The sequence below is a fragment of the Phyllopteryx taeniolatus genome, chromosome 12, assembly GCF_024500385.1.
Source record: "Phyllopteryx taeniolatus isolate TA_2022b chromosome 12, UOR_Ptae_1.2, whole genome shotgun sequence".
In the NCBI taxonomy this organism is placed as follows: domain Eukaryota; kingdom Metazoa; phylum Chordata; class Actinopteri; order Syngnathiformes; family Syngnathidae; genus Phyllopteryx; species Phyllopteryx taeniolatus.
Window position 1 is genome coordinate 23,541,403 of NC_084513.1, and position 18,521 is coordinate 23,559,923.

General features: G+C 43.0%; 1 protein-coding gene across 6 annotated transcripts in view; it reads right to left on the reverse strand.

Moving 5' to 3' along the window:
* Positions 1–18,521, reverse strand: part of dachd (dachshund d) — a 140,319-nt gene that overhangs the window by 54,040 nt on the left and 67,758 nt on the right. For 4 of the 6 annotated variants that reach the window (XM_061791874.1, XM_061791873.1, XM_061791877.1 and 1 more), the window contains exons 2-3: positions 16,001–16,116; positions 3,487–3,642 (exon numbers count right to left, since the gene is read on the reverse strand). In XM_061791874.1, coding sequence (XP_061647858.1) covers positions 3,487–3,642; positions 16,001–16,116 — 272 coding nt within the window. The remainder of the gene's footprint in view (positions 1–3,486; positions 3,643–16,000; positions 16,117–18,521) is intronic. The other 2 variants (XM_061791875.1, XM_061791878.1) reach the window with 2 other exon arrangements.

Here is an 18,521-nt window from a genome sequence, read left to right on the forward strand (position 1 = left end):
AGGGCTGGTGAGGGCGGCGGGGGCTGTTTATCCCCCTCAAGGCCCAACGCCGCACGTGTTTCGCTTGGTCTGTGATCTGTAATTGTGGCATTTCCTGAGAGGCGCAGGAACAATCCACAGCGTGCTCTGGGAGGTCTGCTCCTAACAGGCAATCCCCATGCTCGCCCATAAAAAGAACATTTCTTTGTCTCTCGTCACATATTCCCAACATTCAAAACTATTTCCCCTCTCGCTCAGGATGTTCGCTGAGTTGCTCTCAGAGTGGAACCGGCTGTTTTTCCTTTTCTTATAATTAATAACATTGACGCAAACAGGAAACTCTAATTGAGATGAATATTTAATGCGAGGGAGAAACATTAGGCTGTTCAATTTACATCAACACAAAGACAGCGACGGCCGATCCAAGTCTACGAACGGAACGGAGTGTCCTTCACGGGCCGGCTCGGCTTTCGGCCGCCTCACGCAAACACTCAGAGGAGGCAACGGTAGCTAAGAGGTTTACAATTCAATACTGCCGTGCAGTCCAACTACAGTATATCAACGTCACGGTTGGTCACGTATGATGTAGACATAACCTGCTTCCGAGATATTGCAGATAGGTAGGTAGGTGCTGTCGTTAAGGAGTACATGTAGAGTAAGTAGTATATACAGTAGGTAGGGTCGAGTCAGTTGTTAGGGAAATGGGATTCACTGTTAGCTACCTTAAAGGGGAAGGACAAAGTAGCTAGATAGGTAGGGGGGGGTGAGTGGAGTAGCTAGGTAGGAGGTTGAAGGTATGAAGGTAAGTAGGCTAGGATACGATGACTGGTAGGTATGTAGGTAGGGTAGACAGGGAGGTAGGTAGGCCGGGGAAAGAGGTAGGTAGGTAGGTAGATTAACGATAGCAAGTGCTGGGAGAGAAGTGGCTACGTATGTAAATATTGTAGGTAGGTAGGTGAGGGTAGGTGTGGAAGGAGGTACTATAGAGTAGGTAGGGAGGGATGTAGGATAGGTGCAGTAGCTAGCTTGATAGTTAAGGGTAGGGCAGGCACGTAGGAAGGTACAGTAGGGTAGGTAGATAGGTAGGAAGGTAGGGAATTAGTTAGGTAAATAGGTAGATAGGTTAGTAGACAGGTAGTTAGGTACTGTATGTAGGAACAGTTGCTAGGTAAGGTAAGGAGGTTGGTAAGTAAGTCAGGGTATGATATCCTGGTAGATGGGTTAGGGAGGGACCCGCAGGCGGTGGGTAAGTAGGGTAGAGTTTGGTTTGAAATGTACATGAGTGGCGGGTAGAGCCGTGTCGAGAGCGTGGAGCGGAAAAGCAGCATTAGACATTTTCAAAGGTTAGGACACCAGTTGATATTTTGCTGGATTTACTGGTATTAAATGTAATCCAAGGGTGGGGCCGGATGAAGAAGCGATGCAATAACTCCTGCTGGCCACCCTGTCACAGGCGAGTGCTTGATATAAACACGAGATTGCCGCGACACCCGCTAATCAATATGAGGACGCTTTTCAGTAGCAAACATCATTTGTCTCCGAGAGCATTCCTTTGACCAAACGAAGCATTAATTCAAATCATAAATCTGAACTGATTTAAATTCGCCGAGAGTGAGCGAGAGCAGCGGCGAGATGAGGGGGAAGCTGGCGCCGGGGAGGGGACGGAGGGACGAGACGGGACGGGACGGGTAGAGCGGCCCTGTCGAGCTAATGATTTATTTTCTACATTTCTGCGAGCGAGAGATTTGTCCATACTCACTGACAGGTCACCTTCAAACGCCAGCGGCAGACTGTTCATCACCATGCAGACGAGCACGCGGGCCTCATCGCGGCGGGTAAATATTAAAGGAAAAAGAATCCAATTGATTGTGGATGGGGCCGAGAGGCGTCGTCGCCATATATTTCACTCGCGAGCTAATGCCGGACGCACCTGAGAGCCGCTCCCGCCCTTCGTCGGCGAGAATTACGATTCCGGCGCGCCGTGGCCGGGCTCAAGGTTACCATTTAAATTGTAAAAAGATAAAAGACTTTCTTATTAGCTCCATTGCCGCAGCCTTGCTGTTGGTGTGCACATTTATCTTTATTTCCGTGACCTCGCGCGCTCTTATTCTTTTCCGTCTTTCTTTTTATACACACTCCATTCTCTCGGAGCGATGACCTCACGCTTTATGCATTTCGCATTGTTAAAATCGGCTTGGGGAACACATCCTGTTTTCGTGTGCGGTGTCAAGTGTTACCGGTGAAATGTATTCAGGAGTCGCAGTAAGTGAATCCAAAAGCTTCCATTTAGCAGCCAAAGCTACGGGGAATACATTTGGTTTATAATTCGGAACGGGCTCGCGGATCTGCTCTATTATCGTTCTCTTTAATACACTAAGTGCTTCTGTGTGATATCATGAAAATCCTTCTGCATTTTAGGGCTAATAATTAATTGGAATGGCACATTGCGAAAGGAGGGAAGGAAAAAAAAACAATGCTCTCACAGCAATTCAATTAGGCCTTGTTAAAAGGCTGATAGCTTTGGGAAATTGTGTTCACAGATTCACTTAGCCTTCAAGAGTGGTGGGTTTTTTTCCCCCCACTTTCAACACAACAATCTCATATATGTCAGGTGAGGAAAACAAGACCCATCCTGAAAAAGATTCACACTTTGCTCAAATGAGCTAACAGCAATTTTTCACGACAGTCTTCCCCTCGTCTATCGCCGTTCACCTGTCGCGGATGCAGTGCGTTGCAGATTTGTTTTGTTTTTTATATTCGTATCATGCATAATTTGCTATATTGCGGGATTTTGAGTGGAAGCGGTAATTTAAAAAAAATGTTTAAGAGTTATAAAAGGTGTTTTAAGAGTATAGAAAGTGTTTCTAAGAGTATGGTAGAGGTTAATAGGAGCTTTAAATACATAATAACACATGTCATGTGACCAAACCTAAAAAACAGGATAGCTGACTTCCTGTGTATGCTGCGCTACCGAGCATTTTGAGCGAGCAGTTTGATTACATGATGGTTTGAAGCCGAACTTGCTAAAAATGTTGTTTTCTTTATGGCTGGTGTCTTCAGTGGTGTTCTATGCATCTATATCATTTATTTTTCCAAATATGGTATATGTAAACGCTGAAACAAAGCTGAAACATTGACTATTGTAATCTTTGGGGGTTCTGTGGTGACATCTTGTGTTAAAAAACGACATCGTAGATGTTTAAAGTCTCTACGGTTGCTTAGTCGCCGCCCCCGTCACCATTCGACCGAAGTGGGAGTGCTTTGAAACCTTTTGCCAAATGAGGAAGTAGGTTGCGCATATACTGGATTCCTCTCCGTACGCCACTAACATTCTTCGTTCTACGTGAGTCGAGTTCACGGCAAACGTATAGCGTTCATATCTGAAGTTTGCACTGGCGAGCGAAACCAAAAAAATTGCCCGGATCTGAAAAAGGTGGGGTCACTCTTATCTCAAGAAACCACTGTAAGCCAGTCGTTTCTTCTGAGAATGAGTGTGAGCGTCCTCACCGACGCTGGAGCTGAGGTCTCCGTTCTCACCGTCGGGCCCGTGGTGGTGGTTGGCGTTGGCGTGGTAGCCGCCCATGGCCTCCAGCTTGATCTTCTTGACCTTCATGGCCTCTGCGATGGCCGCGTTGGCAGCCGCCGCCGCCGCCGCCGTCAGACCTTCAACGGGGGGAAAAGAGGACGCGAACAGACTGCTTAGAGAGTGCCACAAGTCCGCCAGGGGGCGCAACAAAACCTGATTGAGCAAATGGATGAAAAAAAAAGAGGACTTTTGAAAGAGTAGAACAATGAATAATTTCCTCCTCCATAGGGAATAGGCATGTGCGTGCTTTTTCATGTGGTGACAGAGGATATCTTCACAGCAGGCTGTCATGATGACGGTATCATATGATTGTGATGAAGGCTACATCCACCCCGTGGTGCCTTGCCCTCCATATTGAAATATTTGTGCCTTCAAGGAGAAGGGAGGCCGTTATAATAACGACATATGATGTAAGCATTTGTTTGTTTGTTTAACACTGCAGATTGTTTGAGTTATGCTTTGATATCACACTCTCAAATATTCTGACAATTAGCTAGTGCGTTATTGGTTCTCATACAAATATAAGTTGCTTAGCCAGCTGGCTACAACAAATCCCAACCCCTAAAAATGTGCACTTAAAAACATGTAAGTTAGTTTTGTGCTTCAAATAAATGTTAGTTAACTAGTTATTGAAAATCATGTTTTAGCTAGCTATGTGGCTGCAATGACTGTTTCTTCCAAATAGACATTAAAAAAAAAAACATTACTCGTCAGCTAATGGGCTAACTAGCTTGCTAGCAACTTGAAACCGTAAAAACAGCATACGCTAATGTTTTCTCTCACACTGATTTTAGGTTATGTGATATTGCGTTGACATTTTATTGTGGTTCAAGTCTGTGACAAGAATGTTAAGAAAATTGCCTAATTCTAGCCGGCAAGCAGTTGGTTTAAAAGAAGAAAAAACAAACAAAAAAATAATGGACACTGATGTTTTATTGCTTGTTTTAAAAGGTCATTTTATGTATTTTGTTCCATGACAATAGAACGTTTAAACAATCAGGTCCATCTTCGACACCCTACTCAAAATATATTGCTTTAAAAATAATTAAGTGGTGATTGTTTTTACACTTTGTGCAAGTTAAAACTGTATTTATGATATCACAGTTAATAGATGTTTTGTAAATGTGTCTTTAATCGAAACAAAATTCCGTTGAAATTCAACAATATGGAGGTGGACCAACGGCTCCAGGTTGCACAATACACACAATTATTTTCTGAACCTAAATACGGATTTTCCTCAATAAGTCATCTTCCAATCTTCGCTCATAGAGGAGGAGCATGCCCAGACCCCTCAAACAAAATGGACTGGATATGATCTAGTATGCGCGAGATAATAGACACACATATGCCGGCCGAGCGCACTGCAGAGATCGTAAAGCATCGGGCTTGTCATTGCGGCACTTTCGGGGCTTCTGGTTGTATCGAACGTGACTTGAAATCTTTATTCATGAGGCCTCTGTTTCCAGCAGCGGGACAAATAGCGCTGGAGCTCTTCCGGGCCCGCGTGTACTGCACGCGCGTTCCCGGGAGATTCCACTGGATTCTCCTCGCCAACAACATCAAAGACAAATAGTTGAGAAAAGACACACACACAAAGAAATACAAAAGGAAAGCGCCTATTAGTGGTATCACTCAGATCCACAATAGAGTATATCACCTGCCCTTTAACTACTTATACTTGATATGCAGCTTTGTCTTTGCCTTTATCACCGCTGCGCTGTCACGCTCAGGAGCGGCCATTAGCACGCACGGGAAGAGGCGGGAATCGAACAGAAGATGCTCTTCTTCTCAGCTGATAGGCAGATGGTAAGAGTCACTCTGCGCATATAATTTAGAGGCTTGTTTGCATCTTAAAATACATCAGGACCATATTGACGCGCTGTATACATCATGTCAGCGATGGCCCTCTCGTTAGCCGGCGGCTGTTCCATATGCAAAAGGCGTCAGTCGGAAAAAAGTCACGGGCCCATAAGAAGGTGATACTTGTGCACATAATGAATGTGGCCTCTGCCCGGTCTGAAGGTCAGCCTTCATTTGTGTATAATGGCCAAGAGTCAACTGTTTCCCAAATGAGACGTATGCAGAACAGACTGCAAAATAAATATTGAAATCACCTCGGCGGCTGTTTGTGTGATAAATTCACCGCACAAATCAGGTGCGGGGAACACCTCGCCGTGCCCCCACCCGCAGCTTTGGACGTGCTTTTGGTGTACTGCAGCCTGTGTGTCCTCAACATTTGAGAGTTTTTTTTGGGGGGGGGGATTACTAAGAGACAGCAAGTGACAACAAAGCTTTTCTTACCCACATCCGTCAAAGCCCATGGAAGTCGGCTGGAGCAGTGAAGTTTAGACAATTATTCATTTCTGTTAGTAGTGCACTGAAAGGATTGTGAACAGTCGGCCGCAGGCTGAGGCAATAACCCACCGAAAGAAATTCAGGTTGCGATTTGAGCTCCTCGAATGGAGTTTAGGCAATTGGATGCAAAACTGGCAAGCAGACGATCATTGTTGAAAAGCTCCTCTTACACACAAAAACTGAGAATGTTTGCGATTTAGCATTGTCCATGTGTCTCGTATCGGTGGTTAACATTTTGTACAATCTGACATATTGTCAATGAGGATTCATTGAACCACTGGGCCTGGAAATGGCCCAAAAGACCTCAAAATGCCAACTTGTACGTAAAGATGTAAATATTTTGAAAGACATCTGTGAGTTTTGATGTAGATTTAAGTTAGTAGAGGGCATCACTGAAACAATTGTGAACAAACTGTCGGTGGGTTGGCACGTTTCTGAGTTTCTTGAATGACACAATGGCGAAGGCCAATCTTTGTTGCAATTGCGGTGCCGACACATTACGACAAAAACTCAACATTCTTACAATTCAGCTTTGTTCAGCCATCTACTATACATGCTTCCAAATTGGACAAAGTTTGTTTTTGCATTAGGGCTGGAAATTGGCAAAAAGAGTTAAAAGAAAAACAAGAGGTTACTGCAAAGCAAAGGACAAAGGATTTATTAGTTGGTTTGTTTTTAGAAAGGCAAACTTGTCTTGCCACACTCCACCTAATCTACATGTTACAACAAAAACTTGAAATCTGCATTTTGTCTGTTGGTAGCCATGGGTCAAACTTGGTAGCAATCTGACAAATGGCCTCAGACAAGTTTGTTTTTGGATTAGCTCTGCAATGGCCAACATGATCTAAAGCTAAAACAAAAAGGTGTGTGTGTGCGTTTGTGTTTGTTATTGTGCTTGGTGTCGTGATAAATATGTCAGAATTGTATATTATTTAGACTCACAATTGAGGGAGCGCTTCATTTCCCCCCCCCCTAACATTCTAGAACAATGTACACTGGAATGTGTACACCGTTCAGTCATGTTGTACTTGAGTTTTGGTAGTCAACATTGCAAGATCAGAAAATTGACGTTTTCTGTTATTATTAGTGTATCGACCAATGGATTACTCTAAATCCCTGCAAAAGAAGCTATGGAGCCGATGTTTTTGATCGGTGGGCCAAGGTATCAAAGGAGGCTCCGCCCACCACTTTGTCTTTGCCTAAACGATTTGCCGCATAAATCTAAAACCTTTATTTTTGCTAAGTGTTTCTTTCCAACAGATCAATTGTCATATTGTCCGACCCCACGGCCCGACGCGACGGGCGTAATGAGGAAGACAAGGAAGTCAATTAAACGGCAGGAAGTCTGAAACGTCAACATTCCACTCGGTCGCTAATCTGCATTCATTACCATGCAAACAAAACAATCCCGCCTCGTATAGTCTCACAAAGTCACCTTTAGATTCAGACGCTGGTATAGAAACAGGTACGAATCGTTGGGAGCGCAAAATCAAACCCCCCCAAAAAAAGCAGAACCCGTCAAAGAATTAATGGAGACTAGCGTGGCAGTGTCACACGGGGAGCACCAAACAGCAAATAACAGAGACAAGGTCTGACGGTAGCCCTCGGAGCAGCTGTCATATTAAATAATAATGAAGGATCTATTAATATGCAAAGGAAGCAGCAGCCGACTGGCTTAACGCTGTCATGCCTCCGCATATTGTCAGGATCTTCATCATTAATTAACATGCTAGCTGCCCCATACCTGCGCCAATGTCAGAACATTCTTACGACAAACACCCCGATGCCTGTGCCCTCTGCAACTAACTCGCATAATTGAATTAAAATCAGATTATCTTCGCATCACTGCACAAAAGATGAATTCTTCTTTTTAACCAAATTAAAGTTTTGGCTTTGTTAAAGAGTGCACCACGGGCACAAATTAAAACACCCAAACAGATTACGCATGCAGGCGGCAGCACAATAACGACACAAGCGGGAAGAATTTCAGGTGTGCTGCGCCCACTTGAACTGCGCTACATGGCATCACGATACATTTACTATCAATACAGCGCTTGCTAACCTTATGACAAGCCGCCAACTTTAGAGGAGGAGCAGCAAGCAACACAAAGAAACGAAAATAAAGAACTAGGCGGATCTAAGCCGCTTGAAGTGGCGGCGGATTAGGGCGAGCCGCTCTCGACGCCGCCGACATGCTAATTGTACGTCACAAGGGCAAACTTATTCCGACCGTACAAGCGCACGGGCGGGATGAGCCCGACGGGATTATGAAATAAAAGAAGAACGCGCCGGCAATCAAACACAAACCAAATATTTTCTGAAAGTACACCTCTAACATTGCACAAAACTTCGGATTTCAAACTGAAGTCATGTGTGACCGACGTCCAAATATTAACGACTGTACAGAGAACCCCCGCTATTCGTGAGACAAACGGACCGAGCTCTACTGCAAATAGTGAAAGTCTGCAATCAATTGAGCAGATAAAAAAAAAAAGTTTTGGGGTGAAAATGTCTGCCAAAATGAAAGTCCTCAACTCATGTCAACACAGTTCCTTGACACCAAGATGCCACAAAATGGTGGCAAAGCACTAGTTTCGGTCAAATGAAACTCCTCAACTCACATCAACAAAGTTCACTGACCCCAAGATGCCTCAAAATGGTGGAAAGCACTAGTTTTGTTCAAATGAAACTCCTCAGCCACATGAGTTCTAGGCAGGACAGTGGTAACCAATTGATTGTTCCTAAAAATAATCAATCAGTCATTAAAGGTTTTATGAAGATGACAATTTGACCACGGAGAGTATTTTTTTTCAATCTACGTTATTCCCAAGCGGGAAAATTCCGGAGGTCGTCTAGCTCCCGGAATGGATAACACACATACTCAAAGGAAAGACTCCAGCGTCACTATCCGCGTTGTGTCTTGATAATCAAACTTAGGATACACTGTTTCATTGTTTTGACATTTGACGCAAATTATTAGGCGATGCCCTACATCTTGTCCTCAAATTCAAGGCTTAGTGTTTCATTGTTTTACACACTTTTACACTCGTATGACAGTTAAAAATGCTAAATTGTTCGTACTTAAAACATGGCCTGTACTGATCATCAAAGTTTTAAGACAGGGTATCTGCAGGTTTAAGGAAGCCATGTTAACATTTTTAAGGCAACTTCCATCAAATTTAAGACCTCACTTCCACTAAATATAACCATAATGACTGAGGGAAATGGACTGGATATTATATCACAGACTATAAGGTTTTGTAACGACAACTTTGTCAAGAACTTTGCGAAGATTTACAAAGGCAATTTTTAAGACCTTTGAATGGCGGATTTATGGATTAAGTACCATTTTCTGGGCTTCAATTTGAGACATCAAATGTAAGAATCCTTTTGACAGTAACAAAAACGCGATGTGTAAGGGAAATTTGTGACACGTTATTAAAGACAGTAGTTTTTTGTTCCCCCCCCCCCCCCCCCCCGTTTTACTTTTACCAGGGTTTAACTTATTTAGACACTTGTAAAACAGTTAACAACTTCAAACTTAACTGTTACTTTATGCCTGTACATTTGGACTCTGGTAACGATTACTTTAACTTCTAGTGGGGAAAACAATGTGCTCCACTGTTTTGTTATTTTATCAGCGAAGCTTGCAGCAGGATGTATACTGTCGGTGGTATTCATTTCTCTAATGGCAAACTCGCCGCCGGCACGTAAATGAATTACACTGAAGCTTCTGCTGCTCGAGCCGTGGCCGAGTGCGAGCGGAGGTCCTCTCTCCACTTTAAAGGAGATGTCATCTCCGTGTGGTGTCAGGCCACGGCAAATAATCCCATTTGGGAAGTTGGGAACGTTGGGCTGGGGGCGGGGGCCAATCTGCCTGTAATGCATCAGCCCCCTGAAAAAGTCCCTCGGGCACGTGCATACACTTACACGTGCGCTTTCACACACGTACGTATGGGAGTATTTGCTTAAAGGGGATGCTAAGCATATGAAGATGTCCTCCTTTTTTGAGATGGAAACCGTGTCAAGGGCACACATACATATGTTAACAATGTGTTTCAACACGCGCTTTGCTGCTCTTGTTAGCGTGTGAAGGAAACCTGCACAACAGTGTAGGCGTTGATTTTAATCCGACGCGATCTGTGTGTTTACCGGCAGCAAAGAAATACAATATTTGCAGAGGAATGAGTCATAAACACCACAGTGCATTGGGGCTTGTTTGGGAGAAAGTAAAACAGATTTGACAAATTTGAGGTATGCTGATTTAGGTGGGACTGGCCTCCTGCAGCAGCTCACACGGCACCATGATCCTGTTTAAAAAAGACTTTGTAAAATGCTGTTTCAACAGGATTTATGGGACTAAAATAAAGCTTTCTAACACATTTGAGATATTAAGGGAATACAGGCCCTTTCATCATGATTGTAAACAATAGACGGCACAATATTTCCAGGTGACAGAACAGTGATTGCCCACCACTGACCTCAACTGAAACAATGACAAAAACACGTCTAAAGCCTTGAAAAACGTCTGTTTGGGGCAATGCCATACACAAGCCAAAAGGTTTAGTTTTTTTCTTCTATTTCCTTCCAATCAAATCAAAAACAATTCACTGAAAAATGGAGTCGATGTCATCAATAGTTCCATCTGTCCATTTTCTTCCACTTTATCTCTGTCGTAAATAGTAAAATCGTGCGACGGCCTGGTGTCGTAATGGCCACTTTTAAAGGGACAGACTTCGAAACAAACTTCCATCATCGGGTTTGTGGACGACATTTTCTCACAGGTATGAATGAAATGTTGTCTTCCAGGAATTTAGCAAAACATAATAGCTAGCATGCTAGCTAACTAGTGCCTCAAAGGTCATGTTAACCACGTCTACTAATCTGTTGAAATTAGCGTACCTAAAAATAAAAAAAACAAACAAAAAACAACATCTTGCTTTGCAACACTTAATCCAAAAGAAGGAGCAGTGGAAACAAGATCACTTGTTATAAAAGGTTCGGTAGATTGTTTTGCTGTTCTCATATTTCACAGTGATGAACAACTATTTCTGTATTTCTGTATGAAAATTAAGAATGCCAAAAAGCAGGATAGGTGAGGCTCATGTGTGACACAGACAGACGTATGGGAACATTCCAGCTATGCAGATATTAGCTTTGTTAAAAGGAAGGTAAAAATCCTTACTTGGTGACCTTGAGAAAACAGCTTCTATTTACGACTACTAAATGTTGCTTGACATCGTCACACACTTCATATACAAGACATACAATACGTACAAGATACAAGGATGTGCGTATCTATTAGAGCAGCAGTAAACCAGCTCGGTAGCTAATGTTCCTTGGCGTGGGCAGATTATTTCTAAAAACTTTGGAGGCATTCTGTCAGGAGACATTCGTGACAATGCCTTATTGGAAATGGACAGAACATTTTCAGCTGATGTTGCTGAAAATGGTCACATCAGATCTGGCCAAAGTTTCCGGTGTCGATTAAACTTTGCTGCATGTCTGTTAATAATCATAACGATGATGCTTTGCTCGCGAATTCTGCGTTAATCACGTCTTTGATGAAGCCGCCGGCCCGCCATCGATACGTGCGCGGCCGCTAGCTGCAGTGTAAAATGAAGTAATATGATGTGACATGATAACTATTTAAGACACTTCCTCAGCGCCACCATTTTACCATCAATCAGCGCGCTCTGGACGTGACAATGACGTCAATTAGCCGCCTGCTTACATGCTAACTTACGTGTGGTCAATTATATCCAATTAGGCGACTGTCAAAATCGGTAACTTCCCCTGACATTTAACGCCTAATGCTATCATCAAAACGGTTCAATTATAAAAGCAGCGAGCGTCGGATGGCAAAAGTTGCGTCCGAGCACAGTTCGTATGGGCCGCCGCGTGACGGTTATGAGAAGAGCGAAAACCTCAATTACTTTATCAGCGGCCTCGGAATATCCCGACTAAATGTCAAGATCAGAGCTTCCCTCTGGGCTTTAAAGGGGACGCTCTGAAAAGGCTTCTCTGTTCCTCTAAATAACACGACTCTTTCTCATCATTGTCCTCCTGCGCGCTCGTGTCGGCCTTTAAGTTTCGCTTTCTGCAGATAGCCGCCGACCTCGCCCTATGCGTTCAAAGCAAGCGATTGTGGTGAATTGTGCTTCATATTGGGTTTCAAACACCTCACAGACAATGATTTCTTGACTCCAGGACAAAAAAAAAAAAAAAAAACACTTTTGGGATTACATTACAGCAAAGAAGAGATAACGACAAGTCTGTTAAAGTAACAATGTGTTGTAATTTTATCAGAAACCCTTTGTTAGACGAGGAATCATATTTGCGAAGCTGAGTTGGTTTCGACAATGAGCCAGCAGATTCCTTGCAGACGATCAAAAAAACAAGAGAAAAAACTTTTTCTTTTTATTTCCACTGTCTAATAAATTCATGCAACTGCAAATGTTGTGCAGTATTTAGTTTTTGTACTTTTGTGTGAAAAGAAAAAAAAAGGATAAACAAGACAATATTTGGAGATTCATGATTTTTGGTGCCCGATGATGATAATTAGCATATTATGAAGGGGGAAAAAAAGGAAACATAACTATAAACGCAGCTGATTCCTCCCAGGAAATCAAAAAAGTGATGACAAAATGTTAGTAAACTATATTGTTGCAATCTAATGAAAAGCATTTATGTCAGGACTGTTGTGCTTTTGCTTTATCACAATGAACAAAATACATCAAAATTAAAAAAACTTAATACCCCCCCAAAAAACAAATGAGTTTTTCCAGACAACTGATGAAAAAGTACAGATTTGTTTATTTTCAAGACATCAATATTATTTGGATTTTTTTTAGATTAATTTAAGATAAAAACATGAACAAAATTTGGTGAAAGATGATGTTCATTGCACAGTGGCGACACAGGATATAATAAAATAGGATTATATGAAATAATGACACCAGAGGAAGCACAGAACTTTTCTCCGACAATCAGCGAAAAAGAGCGAAAAGTCATTTTTTTGTTTCACTAAAATACATCTTCGCCGTCTTTGCTGAAAAGTATGGATTTTCAACATTTTGGGATTTCTTTAGTATTTATTTCTATTAACAAAAAACAAAGAAAAATATTTTGGGGATGAAAACAAATAAAAACGGTAAACCCAAAAAATGTCGATAACGTGAGACATTATTTTGGCATTGCTAGCATAGCAAATTAGCTCATCTCTGACGTCTTCAAATGACATCTGACAAAAACTTGAGCTGTGTATTACCAAGTCAATATTGTAGTCACACTAGTTTCTAAAACCCTGCGATTGGCTGGAGACCGGTTCAGGGTGTACCGAAGATAGCTGGGATAGGCTCCAGCAGCCCGCGACCCTCGTGAGGATGAGCGGTCCAGGAAATGGATGGGTGCTTTCTAAAATGTCTGCTCATGTCGTTTGACATTTAGGGCCATATCCTCCCATGTGCTTAAGTTAAAATAAGACACGCAGCAACGCGCTTGTCTGGCTGTGCGCATTTTCCCGTCCATCTAAGTCGGTCATTTACGCACCTTCATGCCAGACACGCATTGTGGATGGGAAAACCCGAAAAGGTGGGCGTTCCCTGTCAAATCTGTTTGTCCACGCGTACATACAGCTGGCCGAAAAGTAAAAAAAAAGGTTCTGAATTTTAAGAAGAGTCGCACAAACCGTCTTTTTGCATGATGCTACGCGACTCCTCAGCGTACCTCCAAAAACATTCATACAGTTACTACAGTTACTGCGTGTTTTGCTTTTTCTTTGACTTTACAGCAACACTTACTGTAAAAGACTTGTTATAAAACGAGAGGAAGTGTTTTGTATTTTTCTTTTTTACCTTATACAGTGGTTTATAGCTGTACAGTTGATTTCTTCCTCCTGGAACCGATTGAGTGTGACCTTAGATTTGGCGTTACACTCAAAAACTGAAGGGAGACCCCGAGATCTAACTGACATTGTCGTAGAAAACTAGCAGTGTTGTTTTGTGTGTATTCAGCATGAAGCACTTCAGTAAATATCATTTACACCGAGTGAGCGCTGAAAACGGTATAACATTGTTAGACGTGTCAAGAAGGAGAGCACAACAATATGCAAATGAGAGCTCTTAAAGCCACCAACATCAAAGTAGTCACAATGAACCCAGCTACAAATAGAACAAAAGCGTTCGTCGCAATAAGACTCGGCCTGAGGGGGCGTCAGGGCCCGAACGCTTGCTGTTGATTCTTGTGGCGATAAGCTTGCTTTAGCGTCAACCGGCGCCTATGTACATATAGCAGTGGAGTGGATTTAATCGCGCTAATTAGAATGCACTCCAGGCAACAAATGCAACATCTACCGGAATAATCTGAGAGAAAAGATCTCCACTCCAATTTATTCAACCTTCCCTTTGTTGTTGTTTTTTTTCCACAGGGGCTCGAGCAGACGACCTGTTTTTGGTGAACGAGTGAGCGGCGGGTGTCTGGTGGCGGGGGGCTTCATGTGTCACTTCGGACCTGCTGCCATTTCGAGAACGAGCTGCGGGGAGCCCCCGGGCAGGGAATACAGTGGTACCTCCAAGTTCCGACACCCCAAAGGACGTACGTATCTGGAATTTGACCCACATTTGGGCGAAAAATATGCCCCAAAGTAAAAAAAAAAAAAAAAAAAAAAGAAAATGTAGGCGTTTGAATCGTCATTATATTTGCTACGACGATTGTAAGAGAAGACTACAGACTCGGATTCAGCCAACGCAGATCCGACAGGGGGAGGTGATGCTGAATGAAGTTCATCTGAGTGAAGATTTCGACTGGCACGTTAGTTTGGAGCTAGCCACCGCCGCCTGGCTAGCTGTCATGTGTGTGTCAGTTGTGAAACAGGTTTGTACTAGTTCCTTTTGGCTTGATATGAATCTCGTCTGAAGCCGGCGTTTGACCCCATTTTTGTGTACAAAATACTTTGATTTGGATCTTCAGTTTGACAAGAAGGAGTACTGAGTGAAGACGTAGACTGCTACGTTAGCTTATCACGTTTAGCCACCTATTGGTTAGCTCCCATAGGCTCATTACTTGTGATCAAAAGGTAGTGTTTTATACATCCCGTGTGCTAATTTATAACATTCTTATTTGTCACACAAGGGTAACAATGTGCTAATTGCAGTTAATATTGTAACTTAAATACAACAAGAAACGTCGATAACAAGTGAGAGCTTACTTCCTACTGCTTGCTCCTGTTTTTCTACCAAGGAGTTTTGCGACAAGTCAAAGAAAAAGCCAAACAGTAGAGTTGAGGCTTCGATGCCAAGCAAAGTAAGGTATTGTCGGGTATGCCGAGGTATTGAAGAGACATCCATTTGGGCAAACGTCAACATGTGAGCGGTGTGCTGAGTCCACCTGTGCGCTTTGAGTGGAGATGTCGATTTCTGTCAGCAAACAACTGGTTAGTTGCCTCACACGATATTGTCGTTTGTGATCAAAAGGTTTGATGCCTCATGCATGGCAATTTGTTATCAACATCCTAGTTATCACAAGAAATGTAACTTTCTTAAAATTACAAAAAACAACAACAAAATCTAACTTTCTTAAGTGAAAACTCTTACTACTAGAGTTTTTTTTTTTTTTTTTTTTACTTTTCTTAACACCCCTTGTTGACAAAACAATGGCGTTAACCCCTTCTTCATCTCTTCACTGAACTTCGGTCTCACCAGGTACAAATGTATTTTTGGTCAAATTTCAAGTTGTACAACTGCATTTGAGTCCATCTATTTGTGCTGTTTGGAGGACTGAGTGAAGATGTAAACTATTACATTAGCTTGTCATGCTAGCTGCGACCGCAATATGTGTCACTTGTGATTAAAACGTATGCATTACATTACGTTAGTGCTTGATTACATTTTAGACTTGTGTGACTGTTTATGTTAAAAAAAAAAGAATAATATGACTTCACCTCATTTGATTATTCAAGTTGAGTGTTCAAGGAGGGTTTTATAATGTGACAGTTTGGACTCTAGAACAAATTATTCCAAATACAATTTATGTAAATGGCATTTTTTGCTTGTCCAAGACCGAGTGGGAATCCAAGCCTACCTGTGGGTGGGATCATGCCAGGGGACATGAGACCGGGGACCGTGTGGGGCATGATGTGAGGGTTGTCGGGCGAAGTCACACTCTGGGTCCTCTTCGGGGGCCGACCGGGTCTGGAGCTGAAAGGAAAGACAAGAGGCAGGCGGACGGATGAGAGAGCGCGGGGCAGTGGAGGGGGGTGTGAGGGGTGTGGGTTGGGGGGGGGGTTACGGCAACGGCGACGGCCGCTGTTAACATTTGGAGCGTTCCGCAACCAGCTAACACGCACTGTAAATAAATTCCCTTTCAAGGACAGTTGCTTTCTGCAGCTCAACATAATAGACTTCCATAACTAATTAGATTACATGCTGAATTCATTTCCTTTTATTGAAGATCAACCACTTTTTGATGCATAATTCATAGGCCGTACCTCGTTACCTGTTCCTGCGCATTAATATCCCCCGCACTATTTGAATTGCCTCGTTTGCATATGCTAAAATCCTCAGCCCGCGTCAGTCTGGAAATTACACGTTAACTTGTTATAATTATTGCAGTCAGGCCACTATTGATTTATGAGACTTTTAAAAACCAAATATGTGTAGTTGCGGTAATGAATGATATTTTAAGCTTCTTCAGGAAATTAAAAGGCAATGGCTGCCTTAGAAAGTGTTCCGCTTGCTTGATTTAATGCATGCCATCGCTGGAAGGTGGTGTGACAGAGTGATTCAGACCTGTTGGACCACTCCGACGAGGGGGAGTTTTATTACAGCGAGCGAGGGGCACAGATCCAGCCGTGATAAATGACCCAGTCACCTGACTGAGGAGGGGGAAAAAGGCCTTGGAAGCAGATACCAAGCTGACTTTCCACACATCTCATTCATTGGCCTTTTAATACAGCTCCGAGTTGCAATCAATAGCTACTTTGCTGGCTTATACTTACACAGACAAGCCTACAGGGTGAGAAAAACATATTATAAGAGGGCAAAGAGTCTATAAAGGTATACTCGGGTGTCTCTGCTGAATATAAATTATGGTCGACTTGACACCGGTGACATATTGGCGTCATAAATTATTTGGCATACAATAGTCTGAGCGTTATCAGGCTACTAAATCCTGTCCAAAATGAGCTGGGGTTCTTGTTTAAGATCAGTCAAAACCAGAACAACATTTTACACAGACAAAACAAGACTGGAAATCAAATTGTGGGATGGCGTTGGCCCGAGGTTCTCCGCCCACCCCTGAGCAGCACCCTCATTCAAATGAATTACTTTTCTGTTAATAAGAGTGCAACGGTCAAATGTGATGTATTGTGTTCCACTAGAAACCACAATTACATCCTCCACTGGGAGATAAATGTTTGTTCTTGTGCTAACGAGAAAATTAGAAGACAGCATGATAGGAAGTGCGGTCCAACAAAATATTGGACTGTTGTGTCTCAATTGTGTTTTGGTTTGGAAGGGGGCGTCTGTTTGTAGTCATCAGTCGCATGAAATGCTATTGTCACTTTAATTTTCCTTCTGACCGTATTGTCACTCGTATTCATTCTAGTCGTGTTAATGGTGTTAATATTCTGTTTGTGTTTTGCATTTTACAATATAATGTGCTGATAAGAGCTTGCGTTAATTGTTATGAGCCCAAACTGTGATCAGTGCCGCCTTTAAAGTGACATTTTGAGATGGAAACACTTTTTCCGTGCTGAACTAATTTGCAGGTGGTCGTGCAGATGAGTCCATGCATCTTTATGCCACTTTCATTATCTTTTATTAGTTTCTATATTGGCGGCACGGTGGGCGACTGGTTAGAGGGTCTGCCTCGCAGCTCTGAGGACCCGGGTTCAAATCCCCGGCCCCGCCTGAGTGGAGTTTGCATGTTCTCCCCGTGCCTGCGTGGCTTTTCTCCGGGCACTCCGGTTTCCTCCCACATCCCAAAAACATGCATAAATTGGAGACTCTAAATTGCCCGTAGGTGTGACTGTGAGTGCGAATGGTTGTTTGTTTGTTTGTATGTGCCCTGCGATTGGCTGGCAACCAGTTCAGGGTGTACCACACCTCCTGCCCGATGACATCTGGGATAGGCTCCAGCACGCCCGCGACCCGCGTGAGGAGAAGCGTTACAGAAAATGGATGGCTGGAGTACTCGGTATCAATGAGTATTCAAACGTAAGTACTCAGTCTGAAAAAAGGCAAATATACTAATTTGAACACTATTGCCATAAAAGTGCGACCTTTGTTCTGCCACCAAAAAAATGTTGACAGGAATCGGCCTTTTCCATCAAACCTGTTTAAGTGACAGTGATGTGCTATATATATTTTGAAATGAACACTTGTGGCTGAATGCAGCGCTTTGATCAAGCATTGTGGTCGTTTGCCTTCCAGCCCATCTCCTTGCATTTCCCACAGGCAGCATCCGCAGCAAACGGCCTTAATAGTGGAGTTTATTCAGCCGTGTCTTGTGAGGTTTACTTACCTCGCCGCCTGCTAATAGAGTGCGGCTCGCTCGCTCTGTCTGTCTGAATGTGCTGACTCTCACGGCGCGGCTCCAGAGG